This window comes from Oncorhynchus tshawytscha, unplaced genomic scaffold (assembly GCF_018296145.1).
Source record: "Oncorhynchus tshawytscha isolate Ot180627B unplaced genomic scaffold, Otsh_v2.0 Un_scaffold_1528_pilon_pilon, whole genome shotgun sequence".
Classification (NCBI taxonomy): domain Eukaryota; kingdom Metazoa; phylum Chordata; class Actinopteri; order Salmoniformes; family Salmonidae; genus Oncorhynchus; species Oncorhynchus tshawytscha.
Genome location: NW_024609832.1, coordinates 952,412 through 972,052, shown reverse-complemented (window position 1 = coordinate 972,052; position 19,641 = coordinate 952,412). Strand labels below are relative to the sequence as shown.

Here is a 19,641-nt window from a genome sequence, read left to right as displayed (position 1 = left end):
GTTATAGCAGAAAAGGGGGGACCAACCCATGATTTTGGAATGAGATGTTCAACGAGCAGGTGTCCACATACTTTTGGTCATGTGGCGTATGACATCATATGACAAAATATGACATCACCAGACTGTGGGTGTACAGTATGCAGTTCAGGGGGTAACGCATTGTGACAGAATTCCAGTCACCCAATGTAGGTATCTATTATTATTTAGTCCACTTGACTCTGTTTAAACATCCTGGCATTCATCTATGTTTGCTTGTGAAATGTCCAGTTATTGGAACAGATAGTTAGAATGTTGAACTATGCCTTCTTTTATATTGGAACAGATTTGACTGTTGAACTACTTATTAATGTTGAACTACAGCCTACTGTAATGGCGAAATCCTTGTCTGGACAATTTGTTGTTGTTATTGTTGTTCTTGTTGATGTTGTTGCAACCTCTGTCTATTTCAAGAGCTCCCTCGAGGAGACATTGATCTGTGATAGTCTTCACACACTTGTCTTGACACTTCACACACACACACACACACACACACACACACACACACACACACACACACACACACACACACACACACACACACACACACACACACACACACACACACACACACAGACAGACAGTGATACTTAACACTCTGACACCTTCACACTTCACACTGTCATGTTGTAACACTTCTAGAATAGAAAGCTCTAGGCTCGACAATGGTGGCTGTCCATTAAACATGACAGAGAGAGAGAGGCGAGAAATGTCTAATAATCTACATCCCATTTTAGATAAATATTCAAGACTTTCAGAAAACATGGAAAGTGCATACAGTGCATTCAGAAAGTATTCAGACCCCTTGACTTTTTCCACATTTTGTTACGTTACAGCCTTATTCTAAAATGGATTAAATAAAGGAAAGATACTCACCAATCTACACACAATATACCATAATGACAAAGCAAAAACAGGTTAATAGAATGTTAGAAAATGTATTAAAATTTAACAACAGAAATACCTTATTTACATAAGTATTCAGATCCTTTGCCATGAGACTCGAAACTGAGCTCAGGTGCATCCTGTTTTCATTGATCATCCTTGAGATGTTTCTACAACTTGATTGAAGTCCGCCTGTAAATTATATTTATTGGACATGATTTGGAAAGGCACAGACCTGTCTATATAAGGTCTCACAGTTGACAGTGCATGTCAGAGCAAAAACCAAGCCACGAGGTCGAAGGAAATGTACGTCGAGGCACAGATCTGGGGAAGGGTACCAAAAATTGTCTACAGCATTGAAGGTCCCGAAGAACACAGAGTCCTCCATCATTCTTCAATGGAAGAAGTTTCGAACCACCAAGACTCTCCCTAGAGCTGTCCGCCCGGCCAAACTGAGGAATCGGGGGAGAAGGGCCTTGGTCAGGGAGGTGACCAGGAACCCGATGGTCACTCTGACAGAGCTCCAGAGTTTCTCTGTGGAGATGGGAAAACCTTGCAGAAGGCCAACCTTACGGTATAGGCCTTTACGGTAGAGTGGCCAGACGGAATCCATTCTTCAGTAAAGGGCTCTCTCTCTCTCTCTCTCTCTCTCTCTCTCTCTCTCTCTCTCTCTCTCTCTCTCTCTCTCTCTCTCTCTCTCTCTCTCTCTCTCTCTCTCTCTCTCTCTCTCTCTCTCTCTCTCTCTCTCTCTCTCTCTCTCTCTCTCTCTCTCTCTCTCACACACACACCTCGCTGACTGACAGTGTTATGTTCCCTCCCTCTTCCCCCTGTATAAAGGTGGAATCAGTCAGTCTGAGGTAAAAGGGAAGTAATTGTTCTTGTAGACAAAACAGTAGAGAACAGCAGCCCGTCATCTCCCCCTCTCCCTTTGTCCTGCCTGGGAAATGGGCTTGAATGGGTTTAAATGGAATTAAATAGCTTTAAATAGCTAACAATTTGAAATGTGCAAATGGCAGGAGTTTTTACCGCAGATAGGCTAAGGGAGAGCACTAAAGTGGGGAAAGAGCAGGACTATTCAGTTATTCAGTTACAGACGGGAAAGGTGAGCAGACTATGCGTTTGTGTGTGTTTGAGTTGTGTGTGTGTGCATGTGTGTTCCTGCGAGCATGTGGGTGTGCCAGTGGCGGTCAGTGCCATTTATAATGAGGGAGGACAATTTTCTTTTCATGAGCATGGCCTTATTTCTATTACAGCATGTTGGATGACTGTCATTCATATTCTAATGTAACATTGTTAGGTTTAGGCTACTACATCATACTCAAATTTTCCCTAAACCCACCATGAGGTTGCTATAACCTAGCCTATGAATGAAAGTTTACAACATAGGTGCACACAGGTCTAGATAAAAATGACACATAGACAGACAATGACTGTCATTCAATACCACCTTGCACACTCTTTCCTGCATCTAGCCTATCTAGGGTGTAATCATTAGTTCAACAGATGCAAACGAGACTTACTGTAATTTTGGACAAATTCAGATTTTTATCCCCGTTTTGTTTGCTTCTGTTTAATAAGCATTTTTCAACAGAATCGGCCTAATGAATAAACCCCTGATCACGCATAAACACAATTCACTTTCATAGCAGCCACGTTGTATTCATTCTCACCTCTACGCAATCTCCTCCTCTGACCTTTTCCCTTAGTTTGTGGACTTCAATGAACAACACATCAGCTGTATGTAACCAAGCGAAAAAAAACTTTCCTAGCCAAACCACCACACACAGCCTACATTGTTGTCCCCATATTAACTAAAGTAACGTTCTAGTCAATATGGCTAATAGAACTAATGCGTTAGTAAACCCACTACAATCATGCAGTAACGTTACAGTGTATAGTCAGTAAGCAGTTACACCGCCTGGCCCCGGGGGCAGTAATTTAATAAAACCACAAGCTTACCTTGACTTGGAAGAGTTCCAGTGTTGCGTTGAATAGTCATAGCCAGCTAGCTAACATAGCATCCCTCTGTTTGAGCTGGGTATTTGAGCAACTAAACCAGTCAGCTGCATTTGCTAGCTAAGTAAGTGAAACTGAAAGTGAAAATAAATCACGAAACCTCTCTCTTTCCCCTTCATTTTTGAATAAATAAATTTGTTAAAAACTGTTCAACTATTGTCTCTCTCTCATTTTGAGTTAGCTACTCACCACATTTTATGCGCTGCAGTGCTAGCTAGCTGGAGCTTTTGCTTTCAGTACTAGATTCATTCTCTGATCCTTTGATTGGGTGGACAATATGTCAGTTCATGCTGCAAGAGCTCTGATAGGTTGGAGGACGTCCTCCGGAAGTTGTCATAATTACCGTGTAAGTCTATGGAAAGGGGTGTGAACCATGAGCCTCCTAGGTTTTGTATTGAAGTCAATGTACCAAGAGGAGGACGAAAGCTAGCTCTCCTCCTGATACACCATGGTGCTACCCTACAGAGTTCGGTTGAGGCTATTGTAGACCTTCATTGCAAAACAGTGTGTTTGAATCAATTATTTGGTGAAGTGAATATATTTAGTATAGTTGTACCTTTTTCCACTGGTGTGTGCATGTGTGACGAAAGGTAAAGTATGACATTATGTTGCTAATCAAGCAGTTAGTGAGTCATTGCCATAATTGGTATTTTATACACTTTATCAAATATTCATGAGTGTGTTTTAGAGAGGGAACAAGGATTGATAATAATGGCTGCGAACGGAGGGGTGTGTTTTGTTGTGTTTGTGTGTGTATGTGCATGTGTGTGTGTATGTATGCTTTCTGTGTATATATATATAAAGCTCATTGTAATTCTGTCTGGGTGCTTGCTCTCTGTGCTTCTTGGGGTGGCAGTAGCTAGCTAGTAGTCTCCAGGGTTTTGACTGGCCTAGTCAGACCCTAAATCATAGCACTGCTGCTGAGGCATTACTCTACCACCCCTTACAATACGTCCCCCTTGCCTCAGCCTGGCTCTACACACCCTGACTCATACTTATACTGCTACTCCTTAGAATCTTTAAACACCACTGTATTCTAGCAAATAACCATAGAACACCTCTCTATTCTACCATAGAACCATAGAACACCATGTATTCAACCATAGAGCCATAGAACACCACTGTATTCTACCATAGAACCATAGAACTCCACTGTATTCTACCATAGAACCATAAAACACCAATGTATTCTACCATAGAACCATAAAACACCAATGTATTCTACCATAGAACCATAGAACTCCACTGTATTCTACCATAGAACCATAAAACACCATGTATTCTACCATAGAATCATAGAACACCACAAAACATACAAATACAAATCATGGAACTGCAGAATGATAGAATATATTCTACTGATGTGTTTTTATCACAGAATCATAATATGGAGGGTCTTCTGATGATATTCTAGGTTCTCATAATGTTCTTATGCAAAATCTACATTTAGAAAATTATGCCGATTTCTGTATCTCTACAATTTATAACCTCAGAGTCAGAAAGGCAGGGTAATTATAAGGAACAAAAATATAAACACGACATGTAAAGAGTTGGTCCAATGTTTCATGAGCTGAAATAAAAGATCCCAGAACTTTTGCATATGTACCAAAAGCTTATTTCTCTCAAATTTTGTGCAGAAATTTGTTTACATTCCAACTAGTGAGTAATGTTATTTCTCCTGTGCCAAGATAGTGCATCCACCTGACAGGTGTGGCATATGAAGAAGCTGATTAATTAAACAGCATGATTATTACACAGGTGCACCTTGAACATTAAATTCTCTACCATAAGGGAAAGGGGGATACCTAGTCAGTTGTACAACTGAATGCATTCAACTGAAATGTGTCTTCCGCATTTAACCCAACCCCTCTGAATCAGAGGAGTGCTGGGGGCTGCCTTGAAATCCGCCTCCGACATCATTTTAGAACATTTGGCAGTATGTCCAACTCAATTCCTATGCCCTCCCAGGCCCACCCATGGCTGAGCCATTGACAAGTCATGTGAAATCCATAGATTAGGGCCTAATGAATTTATTTAAATTGACCGATTTCCTTATATGAACTGTAACTCAGTAAAATCGTTGAAATTGTTGCATGTTGCGTTTATATTTTTGCTAAGTATATTTGATCTGGACCCTGCACTCTTGATGTCAGAGAAGTAGGCCTCGACCTCCACCCAGCCTCTAGCTGTAGCCCTTCCTGCAGTGATATGACCTAGTGGCATCATGGGTTGGAATGTTATTCATGTTTTTAAATATTTTTAACAAATTTAAACAGACAAAAATCTGGTGTTTCTATGTGAAACAGTTTTGTTATATTTCAGTCTGCTGTGATGTATATACAGTAGAATATTGAGATGTAAACTCAAAATGTAATAGATTTCAACTCTATATCTGACATGGTATATGTGCCTTCTGTTTTGTAAGCCCATAACCATGTGTGTGAGGTGTATACTTGTGTTTCAAAGTACATTTGTTTAAGACTACCAAGAAAGACTGTGTGACCCTGATTTAGCCCATTGCAGTAAAAGGCTAATGGACATCTGCATAATGAATACACTACCACACTATCAGGCTACCCTATGCCTGTCACTTTTACCTGGGTATTTGTGATGAGAGGGAGTGGACACACATACACACACACATACATGTTTTCTCACATGTGTACACAGAGAGGCAGTCATACACACAGGCATGCACCCACCCACGCAGGCATGCACACACACACACTCACCAGTGGAGGCTCCCCAGAGGAGGAAGGGGAGGACCATCCTCCTCAGTGAATTTTTTTGAATTTTTATATAGTTATCTTTTTAGATACAACTATACTAACTATACTAACTATACTAACTATATACTAACTATACTAACTATATTCACGTCACCAAATAATTGATTAAAACACACTGTTTCGCAATGAAGGTCTACAGTAGCCTCAACAGCACTCAGTAGGGTAGCACCATGGTGTAGCCGGAGGACAGTTAGTTTCCGTCCTCCTCATGGTACATTAACCTCAATACAAAACCTAGGAGGCTCATGGTTCTCACTCCCTTCCATAGACTTACACAGGAATTATGACAACTTCCAGAGGACGTCCTACAACCTATCAGAGTTCTTGCAGCATGAACTGAGATGTGGTTAACCGAATGATCAAAGGATCAGAGAATGAATCTAGCACTGAAAGCATAAGCTACAGCTAGCTAGTACTGCAATGACTAAAATGTGGTGAGTAGTTCACTCAAAGAGAGAGAAAGACAATAGTTGAACAGTGTTCAACAAATTAATTTCTTCAAAAATGAAGGAGAACCAAGAAAGGGAGAGAGAGCTAGCTTGTCACGTACAGTATACTCCCTCTCCAGCGCTTGAGGTCGCCAGTCCGCTTATTATTATGCACACCTGTCACTATCGTTACGTGCACTAGTGCCTCATCAGACTCAACTAGACTCCATCACCTTCCTGATTCCCTTCCATGTAACTGTCACTCATTTAGGTTTTTTCTTTGGCGTTAGTGACTCGGTTGGTGTTTCATGTCTGTACACTTTTCGTGTTTCTTGTTTTGTTCCATGCTTGTTTATTTATTAAATGATTCACTCCTTGTACTTGCTTCCCGACTCCCAGCAGAATAACACCTCCCCAAAGGGGAGCATCAGGGAGTGTTTATGTTTTTTGTTTTGTAGGTGATGTTGTCTCCAGGTTTCGCTACCGGAGATGCCTCAGCTAGCTCCTCAGGCTCCCATGCCTCAGCTACCTTGACAGGTTCACAAGACTATGTTGGACCGGCAAGCTCCCATGTCTCAGCCAGCTTGTCAGGCTCCCATGCCTCAGCTGGTTCGTCAGGCTCCCATCCCTCTGGTCGTGGTCCTGCGGCTGGAGCTTCGCACCAGGGAGGGGGTACTGTCACGTATACTCCCTCTCCGGCACTCGAGGTCACCAGTCTGCTTATTATTACGTGCACCAGCACCTCATCAGACTCAGCTAGACTCCATTACCTTCCTGGTTACCTTCACTATAACTGTCACTCCTTTTGTTTTTTTCCTTTGGCGTTATTGACTCTGTTTGGTGTCTCAAGTCTGTACACTTTCGTGTTTCTTGTTTTGTTCCATGTTTGTTTATTTATTAAATTATTCACTCCCTGTACTTGTTTCCGGACTCCCAGCGAACATGTTACATAGCTATATTTCATTGTCTTTTTTTCACTCTCATTTTCACTTCATTTGCACTATATAGAAATCGCTCTGCCATTTACTTGTTGCAAAAATTGGAATAATTTTCTTAATTTCAGTTTGTGATGAAACAAGCAAGTGTAGAGAGTCATTGTACAACCTAAACCGCTGTGAAATATATTTTCCACAATCCAAAATATTGTGTTTTCAGCTGTTTGAAGCTGGTGTGCAAAACCCAAAAGCAAAAGACGCAAAACCAAACATATCTAACGCTTCTTAGACACATAACACACATTTCTATGTGAATTTGGTCGGGTCGCTCAAAAAGTTACATATTGCGGCTAGCTAGCGAATGTAGCTAGCTAGTTTAGCCTACTCAAACACCCGGATCAATCAGATAGGGATGCTATGTTAGCTAACTGGCTATGGCTATCCAACACTTGAACTCTTCCAATTCAAGGTAAGATTTTGGTTTTATTAATTTATTGCCACCTGGGCTCACAGGTGTAATTGCTAAACTGCTTGCTGTAAACTGGGCTGCATAATTGTAGCGGGTTAATTATGTCACACCCTGACCATAGTTTGCTTTGTATGTTTCTATGTTTTGGTTGGTCAGGGTGTGATCTGAGTGGGCATTCTATGTTGGATGTCTTGCTTGTCTATTTCTATGTCTGGCCTGATATGGTTCTCAATCAGAGGCAGGTGTTAGTCATTGTCTCTGATTGGGAACCATATTTAGGTAGCCTGGGTTTCACTGTGTGTTTGTGGGTGATTGTTCCTGTCTCTGTGTTTGCACCAGATAGGGCTGTTTAGGTTTTCGCGCGTTTATTGTTTTTGTTAGTTTATTCATGTATAGTGTCTTTATAAATTAAACATGAATAACCACCACGCTGCATTTTGGTCCGCATCTCTTTCACCAGAAGAAAACCGTTACAAATTAACGCGTTAGTTCTAGTAGCTATGCTAACTAATATGGTGACAACAATGTAGGCTGTGGGGAGTGGTTAGCAGTTATGATATAAAGTTTGTATTGGAAGGTTTTTTTCACCTGGTCACAGGTGCGAGAAGGAATTATACAACGAGCAAAGAGATCATGCTGTTGGTATGTGGCTGCAATGGAAGTGAACTGTGTTTGGGGGTGATCAGGGGTGTGTTCATTCCACCGATTCTGTTAAAATATTTATTTAACGGAGCGAAACAGGGATAAAAAATTATTGCATTTGTCTGATAGAAACTCTAATTTGCAACTGTTTTGACTAATGATCACACCCTAGATCAGCTAGATGCAGGTAAGAGAGTGCAAGGCAGTATTGATGTGTCACTGTCTATCACCTTTTTTTTACCAACATTTTTCTCTCGACCTGTGATCCTACGTTATAAATTCATAGGCTAGGTTTTAGCAACCTCATGATGGGTATAGGGAAAATGTTAGTATCATGTAGTATTCTAAATCTATCGATGTTATGTTCCATTGAGCTGGGTGAAGGGACTATGAATGACAGTCATCCAATATGCTGTAATAGAAATAAGGCCATGCTCATAAAGAACAAAAACATCCTTCCTAATCTTAAACGGCACCAACCGCCACTGACACACACACAGGTCATGGCTGGGTGAGGGTTGAGGGAGTCAAGTGAACGTAAATAGAGTCTGTCAGCTAGTGATGATGAGTAGAGCAGAGATGGGTATGAGACATCAAATCAAATTTTATTTGTCACAGTGAAATGCTTACTTACAAGCCCTTAATCAACAATGCAGTTTTAAGAAAAACACCTAAATAAATAAATAAATAAAAGTAACAAATAATTAAAGAGCAGCAGTAAAACAACAATAGCGAGGCTACATACAGGGGGTACCGGTACAGAGTCAATGTGCAGGGGCACCGGTTAGTCGAGGTTATTGAGGTAATATAGTCATGTAGGTACAGTTATTAACTTAACTTATGCATAGATAAAAACAGAGAGTAGCAGGAGTGTAAAAGAAGGGGGGGGGATGCAAATAGTCTGGGTACACATTTGATTAGACATGGATGCATTACGGAGTATGGAGGAGGGTATGAATGGTATGAACGGAGACCGTGTGTGTGTTTTTGGTTTGACTTTTTTACTATTTTAGGCTTAGGTGTTAGCTTTAGGGTTAAGGTTAGGTTTAGGGTTAGAGGTAAGGTTTAGGGTTAGGATTAGGTTTAGGGTTAGGGGATAGAAAAAATAGGATTTTGAATGTGAATCAATTGTTTGTTCCCCACAAGGATAGTAAAAAAAAATGTGTGTGTGTGTGTGTGTGAGAGAGTGTGTGTATGTGTTGGCATGTGCTTTGACAGGTTTTAAATGCTGACAGTGACAGTGTGAGGATAGAAGTGACACAGTAGCACATTCTCTGGGCTCAGACTGCCTGTCTGTCTGTCTCTGTGTGTGTGGTGATGCGATGTGAATTCTGCTGGTCTACAATACACCACTTAGCAGATGCTTTTATCCCCAAATATTACAATACAAAGAGTGCCTGCATTTTTAGTAGGCTAACCCAAAAGAGAGAGTGAGAGAAAGAGAGGCGGTGTGAAGTTGTCTCCTTCAGAAATTGAGGAGACAAAAAGCTTCTGTCTCGTTTTTCTCTCCTTTTTCTAAACTCCCTCCCTCCCTCACCTCCCTTCCTCCCTTTCTCCCTCACTTCCCCTCTCTCTCTCCAGAACATGGAGGACCACCTAGCGTTCCTGATCACCGTGCCCACCACCCTCTTCCTCTTCCTCTCCATCTTCATCCTGGTCTGCATAGAGTCCGTCTTCAACCGCATGCTCCGCCTCTTCTCCCTCCTTATATGGGCCTGCCTGGTTGCCATGGGTTACCTCTTCATGTTCTCCGGGGGGATCCTCTGTCCTTGGGACCAGGTGAGGTGGGAGGGGGGGTGCGCTCGTGCGCGAGCATGTCGGGCGTGCATATTGGACAGTGTTGTGTTTGTGTAGAAGAAGAAAAATATTGTTCATTAATACTTTATTGTCCATTGGTCTTTAAAGGAGAAATTTTGCTCTTTTGCTTTTCAACCAATCCCTTGAGACACACATACAAGAGTTTGGGACCACAGGGTTAGTCACGGTTCATTGCTGCTGGAACTGTTTTTTTTTTTTTTTAAGGATTGAGTGCCTTGCTCAAAACCACAGCGGCTGGAGATGCCATCTTTGATTACTGTTTACTACATCAGAACTGGGATTCAAACCGGCGATTGTCCTCTAACTTCTAGGCTACCTGCTTTCGTGTGTCTGTGTGTGAGTGTGTGAGTGTGTGTCCTTTACCGTGAGTGTTCCTCATGTGTGATTAAGTGTTAGGCTAAGCCACAGAAGGTGAGAGATCAGGAGACAGATACATTACCTTTCAGGCCCATTCACTTTACTCTTCCCCCTCCTTATCTCCCTCCTCCTTCCCTCTCTCTTTTCCAATTTACTTTTCATTTGATCTTTTTCCCAGTCCCCCCGCGTCTCTCGCTCTCTGCTTATTTCTAAAATTCTATTTACTTTATATCCCTCTGCCACTTTACCTCATCCTCCCTGGTCTCCTTCCATTTATTCCTCTCTCACGTCACTCCCCCTCTCCTTCTCCTATCTTTTCTCCATCCCTCCTTCCCCTTCTGTTCCTCTCCCTCCTTCTCTCAACCTTGTGCCCCCTTTCCTTTTCCTAACTTCTCTCCATCCCTCCCTCACCCTCTGTTTCTCTTATTCCCTCCCCCTCTCTGCATCCTTCTCTCCAGAGCCTCCTCTTCCCTTTAGCAGACTACTCATGGAGAGTAGTGCCCCGCGTCTGCTAAGGGCCCCCGACCAAAAAGGAACTCAGTTGGGTAGTGCATCAGCAGTTTTCCACTTGTTATGTCAGTCACTCAATTAGCCGAGTTCAGCTAACATTTTTAAGTTGCTAGGCAAGGTATTCTAGCCAGCTATATAAACCTTATAGTAGGCCTTATCATCACCAAATTACCGACCGGCCACGCGGGTCTTGCATTCAGGGGCCCTGACCTACAGGGCGCCCCCATTGATTTTGTTAGTCACTTTTACACATATATTATATGAATGTGACATAAATCATAGCAAAATGTGTAAATTGCAGAAAATATGCTTTTAAACTGCAACACTTTCTCTACACCCCATGGTAAATGTGTAGAAATTAACTTTAAAATACAAAGAAAATACAAAAGTGGGGGCACTAAAAGTTTTTTCCCACGACGTAGGGGGGCCCCCCCCCAACCAAATCTCGCTTAGGGCCCTCAAAAGGCTAGAGGCGGCACTGCCTCTCTCCCTCCCGCATACCCCTCTCCTTCTCCTAGCTTCTCTCCCTCACTCTTCCATCATCGTGGTGGAGATATTTTTATCCATCTCTCCATCTGTGAGAGCATAATCATACTGCATTATTAAACAACCTATTCTGCTCAATGACTCTCTTTCTCTTTCTCTCTTACTACATTCGATTTTTCACATGGAATCAGGTGTTTTTTCTGTAAGGGTCTTTCAGCTATTTCCTGCCCCCCCCTCTCTCTCTCTCTCTCTCTCTCTCTCTCTACCCCTCTCACTCTCTCTCTCTCTCTCTCTCTCTCTCTCTCTCTCTCTCTCTCTACCCCTCTCTACCTCTCTCTCTTCCTGTCTCCTTCTTACACAGACACTAATCTCATATCATTACTCTAGTGGTTAATTCCACATTCTCAGTAGGCACCTTAAGGAGGAAACGTATTGAAGGAGAATGAGTGTTCTTATATGACAGGTAGTTCAGGTATAGAACACCACCCAGGTGTCCTGTGAGGATGATGGTAAATGCCTCAGACTAGAAGAATGAGAAAAATGGCTCTTTACTGTGAGCCAATCAGCCTGGAGCCAGGAGGAAGTACACTCTCAACCATACTGATGGAACACACTGAGCTAAATAACACTGTCTGCCACTACTGCTGCGACTACAGTCTGTTCTCAAACAGGAGAGAGAGAGAGAGAGAGAGTGTGGGGGAGAGGAGGGGTGTGGAGACGGAAAGGGAGAGGGGAGTGGAGAGAGAGAGAGAGTGTGGGGAGGGAGAGACAGAAAGAGAGGGGTGGGAGAGGGAGAGAGAGAGAGAGAGAGTGGGGAGGGAGAGACGGAAAGAGAGAGAGAGAGAGGAGAGAGAGAGAGAGAGAGTGTGGGGAGAGAGAGGTGTAGAGAGAGGGAGAGAGGGAGAGGAGAGAGAGAGAGAGAGAGAGAGAGAGAGAGAGAGAGAGAGAGAGAGAGTGTGGGGAGGGAGAGAGAGGGGTGTGGAGGGGTGTGGGAGGGAGAGAGAGAGAGAGAGAGAGAGAGAGAGAGAGAGAGGAAGAGAGAGGGGTGTAGAGAGAGAGGGAGAGAGAGAGAGGGAGAGAGGAGAGAGAGAGAGGGGTGGAGAGAGAGAGGGAGGAGAGAGAGAGAGAGAGAGAGAGAGAGAGAGAGAGAGAATCTGAAAGTTTAGAACAGGTTATGTTCTGCTTAGTAACAGTCACACACACAATCTGTCACACACATAAACACACACCCACAGCAGCCCTTTCAGCTGAGGAGTTGGTTGTGTCTGGACCTGATTGAATCTCCCAGGAGAGAGCAGGTATTAGTGGAAGCCAGATTGGACCAGAGCTCCAGACACCTGGTACCATCACATCCCTCCCTCATTCTGACCCGGCTGGCTGGCTTGCGGGAAGGAGAGAGAAGGGGTGGGAGAGAGGAGATGGAGAAAGGGAAAGAGCATGATGGGAGAGAAAACAATGTATAAACTTGGAAAAGTAGACCATCTAACGTTTGACTGTAGCAAATAAAGGATGAGAAAACCAACTGTCAACAGTAAAACAACAACAATAGAACATCCATATCCCTTCTCACATTGCTGTTTGTCACTAAATGGCCATTTAAGAACAGAAACAATGTCAATATCAGCAGAAATGATGAGCTGGCAGCACCAAAGCTATTTGTTCTTAATTAAGTCAAGGTCAGGGTTGGTGGTAAGAATTGCATCTCTTGTTGGAAAACGGCTGGGCTGGATAGTGTCACTGTCACTTTCAACCTCCAACAATTCCCTCTCTTTCAAAATCTCTCTCTCTCTCTCTCTGTGGGAGAGGTGGAAAAAATATTGTTATCGATCAATAATGACAAACTTCCTGGCATTGACAACTTAGATGGAAAGCTATTGAGGATGGTAGCTGACTCTATAGCCACTCCCATCTGTCATATCTTTAATCTGAGCCTAGATGAAAGTCTTTGTCCTCAGGCCTGGAGGGAAGCCAAAGTCATTCCGCTATAGAATGGTAAAGTGGCCTTTACTGGTTCTAACAGCAGACCTATCAGCTTGCTGCCAGCTCTTAGCAAACCGTTGAAAAAAATTGTGTTTGACCAAATACAATTTTGATTTAGTTAGTTATTTTATTTGATTTTATTTCACCTTTATTTAACCAGGTAGGCTAGTTGAGAACAAGTTCTCATTTGCAACTGTGACCTGGCCAAGATAAAGCGTAGCAATTCGACACATACAACAACACAGTTACACACGGAATAAACAAAACATAGTCAATAATACAGTAGAACAAAAGAAAACAAAAAAGTATATAAAGTGAGTGCAAATGAGGTAAGATAAGGGAGTTAAGGCAAAAAAATCAGCCATGGTGGCGAAGTGATTACAATATAGCAATTAAACACTGGAATGGTGTATGTGCAGAAGATAAATGTGCAAGTAGAGATGCTGGGGTGCAAAGGAGCAAGATAAATGAATAAATACAGTATGGGGATGAGGTAGGTAGATAAATGGGCTGTTTACAGAAGGGCTATGTACAGGTGCAGTGATCTGTGACCTGCTCTGACAGCTGGTGCTTAAAGCTAGTGAGGGAGATATGAGTCTCTGAGTTTTGCAGTTTGTTCCAGTCATTGGCAGCAGAGAACTGGAAGGAAAGATGACCAAAGGAGGAATTGGCTTTGGGGGTGACCAGTGAGATGCACCTGCTGGAGCGCGTGCTACAAGTGGGTGCTGCTATGGTGACCAGTGAGCTGAGATAAGGCGGGGCTTTACCTAACAGAGACTTGTAGATAACCTGTAGCCAGTGGGTTTGGTGACAAGTATGAAGCGAGGGCCAACCAACGAGAGCGTACAGGTCGCAATGGTGGGTAGTATATGGGGCTTTGGTTACAAAACGGATGGGACTGTGATAGACTGCATCCAGTTTGTTGAGTAGAGTGTTGGAAGCTATTTTATAGATGACATCACCGAAGTCGAGGATCGGTAGGATGGTCAGTTTTACGAGGGTATGTTTGGCAGCATGAGTGAAGGATGCTTTGTTGTGATATAGGAAGCCGATTCTAGATTTAATTTTGGATTGGAGATGCTTAATGTGACTCTGGAAGGAGAGTTTACAGTCTAACCAGACACCTAGGTATTTGTAGTTGTCCACGTATTCTAAGTCGGTGCCATCCAGAGTAGTGATGCTGGACGGGCGAGCAGGTGCGGGCAGTGATCGGTTGAAAAGCATGCATTTAGTTTTACTTGCATTTAAGAGCAATTGGAGGCCACGAAAGGAGTGTTGTATGGCATTGAAGCTCATTTGGAGGTTAGTTAACACAGTGTCCAAAGAGGGGCCAGAAGTATACAGAATGGTGTCGTCTGCGTAGAGGTGTATCAGAGAATCACCAGCAACAAGAGCAACATCATTGATGCAAACAGAGAAGAGAGTCGGCCTGAGGACTGAACCCTGTGGCACCCCCATAGAGACTGCCAGAGATCCGGATAACAGGCCCTCCGATTTGACACACGGAACTTTATCAGAGAAGTAGTTGGTAAACCAGGCAAAGCAATCATTTGAGAAACCAAGGCTGTCGAGTCTGCCAATAAGAATGTGGTGATTGACAGAGTCGAAAGCCTTGGCCAGGTCGATGAATACGGCTGCACAGTAATGTCTCTTATCGATGGTGGTTATGATGTCGTTTAGGACCTTGAGCGGGCCTGAGGTGCACCCATGACCAGCTCTGAAACCAGATTGCATAGCGGAGAAGGTACGGTGGGATTCGAGATGGTCGGTAATCTGTTTGTTAACTTGGCTTTCGAAGACCTTAGAAAGACAGGGTAGGATAGATATAGGTCTGTAGCAGATTGGGTCTAGAGTGTCACCCCCTTTGAAGAGGCTGATGACCGCGGCAGCTTTCCAATCTTTGGGAATCTCAGACGAGACGAAAGAGAGGTTGAACAGGCTAGTAATAGGGGTTGCAACAATTTCGGCAGATCATTTTAGAAAGAGAGGGTCCAGATTGTCTAGCCCGGCTGATTTGTAGGGGTCCAGATTTTGCAGCTCTTTCAGAACATCAGCTATCTGGATTTGGGTAAAGGATAAATGGTGGGCCCTTTGGCGGGTTGCTGTGGAGGGTGCCAGGCAGTTGACCGGGGTAGGGGTAGCCATGTGGAAAGCATGGCCAGCCGTAGAGAAATGCTTACTGAAATTCTCAATTATAGTGGATTTATTGGTGGTGACAGTGTTTCCTAGCCTCAGTGCAGTGGGCAGCTGGGAGGAGGTGCTCTTATTCTCCATGGACTTGACAGTTTCCCAGAACTTTTTTGAAGTACTCCAGGATGCAAATTTCTGTTTGAAAAAGCTAGCCTTAGCTTTCCTAACTGCCTGTGTATATTTGTTCCTAACTTCCCTGAAAAGTTACATATCACGGGGGCTATTCGATGCTAATGCAGAACGCCACAGGATGATTTTGTGCTGGTCAAGGGCAGACAGGTCTGGAGTGAACCAAGGACTCTATCTATTCCTAGTTCTCAATTTTTTGAATAGGGCATGCTTATTTAAGATGGTGAGGAAGGCACTTTTAAAGAATAGCCAGGCATCATCTACTGCAGGATGAGGTCAATGTCATTCCAGGATACCCCGGCCAGGTTGATTAGAAAGGCCTGCTTGCAGAAGTGTTTTTGGGAGCGTTTGACAGTGATGAGGGGTGGTCGTTTGGTCGCAGACACATTACAGATGCAGGCAATTAGGCAGTGATCGCTGAGATCTTGATTGAAAACAGCAGAGGTGCATTTGGAGGGTGAGTTAGTTAGGGTGAGATCTATGAGGTTGCCTGTGTTTATGGATTTGGAGTTTGATAATTTGTGTGAGATTGAGGGCATCAAGCTTGGATTGTAGGATCGCCGGGGTGTTAAGCATGTCCCAGTTTAGGTCACCTAGTAGCACAAGCTCAGAAGATAGATGGGGGGAAATCAATTCACATATGGTATCGAGGGCACAGCTGGGGGCAGAGGGAGGTCTATAGCAAGCGGCAACAGTGAGAGACTTGTTTCTAGAAAGGTGAATTTTTAGAAGTAGAAGCTCAAATTATTTGGGTACATACTTGGATAGTAATGCAGAACTCTGCAGGCTATCTTTGCAGTAGATTGCAACACCGCCCCCTTTGGCAGTTCTATCTTGGTGGAAAATGTTATAGTTTACGATGGTTTTTGGTGGTTTTCCTAAGTCAGGATTCAGACATCCAGGTTGGCAGAGTGTGCTAAAGCAGTGAGTAAAACAAACTTAGGGAGTAGGCTTCTAATGTTAACATGCATGAAACCAAGGCTTTTACGGTTACAGAAGTCAACAAATGAGAGCACCTGGGGAGTAGGAGTGGAGCTAGGCACTGCAGGACCTGGATTAACCTCTACATCAACAGAGGAACAGAGGAGAAGTAGGATAAGGGTACGGCTAATGTCTATACGAACTGGCCGTCTAGCATGTTCGGAACAGAGAGTAAAAGGAGCAGGTTTCTGGGCACGATAGCATAGATTCAAGGCATAGTGTACAGACAAGGGTAAGGTAGGATGTGAGTACATTGGAGGTAAACCTAGGCATTGAGTAATGATGAGAGAGAGATATAGTCTCTAGAGATGTTTAAACCAGGTGATGTCATCGCATATGTAGGAGGTGGGACAACATGGTTGGTTAAGGCATATTGAGCAGGGCTAGAGGCTCTACAGTGAAATAACTGCTGAGATCTAGAAAAAAGAAACTTGTTTCAAAATTATTATTTTTTAAACAGAAAAGTGGTGTGTGCATATGTATTCAACCCTTTTGCTATGAAGCCCCTAAATAAGATCTGGTGCAACCAATTACCTTCAGAAGTCACATAATTAGTTAAATAAAGCCCACCTGTGTGCAATCTAAGTGTCACATGATCTGTCACATGATCTCAGTATACAGTGCCTTGCGAAAGTATTCGGCCCCCTTGAACTTTGTGACCTTTTGCCACATTTCAGGCTTCAAACATAAAGATATAAAACTGTATTTTTTTGTGAAGAATCAACAACAAGTGGGACACAATCATGAAGGGGAACGACATTTATTGGATATTTCAAACTTTTTTAACAAATCAAAAACTGAAAAATTGAGCGTGCAAAATTATTCAGCCCCCTTAAGTTAATACTTTGTAGCGCCACCTTTTGCTGCGATTACAGCTGTAAGTCGCTTGGGGTATGTCTCTATCAGTTTTGCACATCGAAAGACTGACATTTTTTCCCATTCCTCCTTGCAAAACAGCGCGAGCTCAGTGAGGTTGGATGGAGAGCATTTGTGAACAGCAGTTTTCAGTTCTTTCCACAGATTCTCGATTGGATTCAGGTCTGGACTTTGACTTGGCCATTCTAACACCTGGATATGTTTATTTTTGAAACATTCCATTGTAGATTTTGCTTTATGTTTTGGATCATTGTCTTGTTGGAAGACAAATCTCTGTCCCAGTCTCAGGTCTTTTGCAGACTCCATCAGGTTTTCTTCCAGAATGGTCCTGTATTTGGCTCCATCCATCTTCCCATCAATTTTAACCATCTTCCCTGTCCCTGCTGAAGAAAAGCCAGCCCAAACCATGATGCTGCCACCACCATGTTTGACAGTGGGGATGGTGCGGTCAGGGTGATGAGCTGTGTTGCTTTTACGCCAAACATAACGTTTTGCATTGTTGCCAAAAAGTTCAATTTTGGTTTCATCTGACCAGAGCACCTTCTTCCACATGTTTGGTGTGTCTCCCAGGTGGCTTGTGGCAAACTTTAAACGACACTTTTTATGGATATCTTTAAGAAATGGCTTTCTTCTTGCCACTCTTCCAAAAAGGCCAGATTTGTGCAATATACAACTGATTGTTGTCCTATGGACAGAGTCTCCCACCTCAGCTGTAGATCTCTGCAGTTCATCCAGAGTGATCATGGGCCTCTTGGCTGCATCTCTGATCAGTCTTCTCCTTGTATGAGCTGAAAGTTTAGAGGGACGGCCAGGTCTTGGTAGATTTGCAGTGGTCTGATACTCCTTCCATTTCAATATTATCGCTTGCACAGTGCTCCTTGGGATGTTTAAAGCTTGGGAAATCTTTTTGTATCCAAATCCGGCTTTAAACTTCTTCACAACAGTATCTCGGACCTGCCTGGTGTGTTCCTTGTTCTTCATGATGCTCTCTGCGCTTTTAACGGACCTCTGAGACTATCACAGTGCAGGTGCATTTATACGGAGACTTGATTACACACAGGTGGATTGTATTTATCATCATTAGTCATTTAGGTCAACATTGGATCATTCAGAGATCCTCACTGAACTTCTGGAGAGAGTTTGCTGCACTGAAAGTAAAGGGGCTGAATAATTTTGCATGCCCAATTTTTCAGTTTTTGATTTGTTAAAAAAGTTTGAAATATCCAATAAATGTCGTTCCACTTCATGATTGTGTCCCACTTGTTGTTGATTCTTCACAAAAAAATACAGTTTTATATCTTTATGTTTGAAGCCTGAAATGTGGCAAAAGGTCGCAAAGTTCAAGGGGGCCGAATACTTTCGCAAGGCACTGTATATACACCTGTTCTGAAAGGCCCTAGAGTCTGTAACACCACTAAGCAAGCGGCAAACCTCAGACTTCAATCCAATGGAGAATCTGTGGAATTACTTAAAGATTGCGGTACACCAGTGGAACCCATCCAACTTGAAGGAGCTGGAGCAGTTTTGACTTGAAGAATGGACAAAAGTCCCAGTGGCTAGATGTGCCAAGCTTACAGAGACATACCCCAAGAAACTTGCAGCTGTACTTGCTGCAAAAGGTGGCTCTACAAAGTACTGACTTTTGGGGGGGTGAATAGTTATGCACGCTCAAGCTTTCTATATTTTCTTTCTTATTTCTTGTTTGTTCCACAAGAAAACATATTTTGCATCTTCAAAGTGGTAGGCATGTTGTGTAAATCAAATGATACAACACTGCCAAAAAATCTATTTAAATTCCAGGTTGTAAGGCAACAAAACAGGAAAAATGCCACGGGCGTGAATACTTTCACAGGCCACTGTATTAACACTATGCATGCCCGTCTGTTTTGGCTAAGAGTTGAGGAAAGACTGACTGCGTCACTTCTTGTTTTTATGGAAATACCATTGCATAGTCAACTTACATACATCACTGACACACAGTTACACCCCCAGACATGCCATCAGGGATCCTTTCACAGTCCCCAGGTCCAGAAGAAATCCAAGGAAATGTACAGTATTATACAGAGCCATGAGTGCATGGAACACCCTTCCATCTTATATACAGTATTATACAG

At 43.0% G+C, this 19,641-nt stretch overlaps 1 protein-coding gene across 3 annotated transcripts in view; it reads left to right on the top strand.

The window, feature by feature from the left end:
- adcy2b (adenylate cyclase 2b (brain)) overlaps nucleotides 1–19,641 on the top strand; it is an 87,032-nt gene that overhangs the window by 8,147 nt on the left and 59,244 nt on the right. For 2 of the 3 annotated variants that reach the window (XM_042319524.1, XM_042319523.1), the window contains exon 2: nucleotides 9,782–9,979. The exons of the other annotated variant lie outside the window; for it this stretch is intronic. In XM_042319524.1, coding sequence (XP_042175458.1) covers nucleotides 9,782–9,979 — 198 coding nt within the window. The remainder of the gene's footprint in view (nucleotides 1–9,781; nucleotides 9,980–19,641) is intronic. 3 annotated transcript variants of the gene reach the window in all.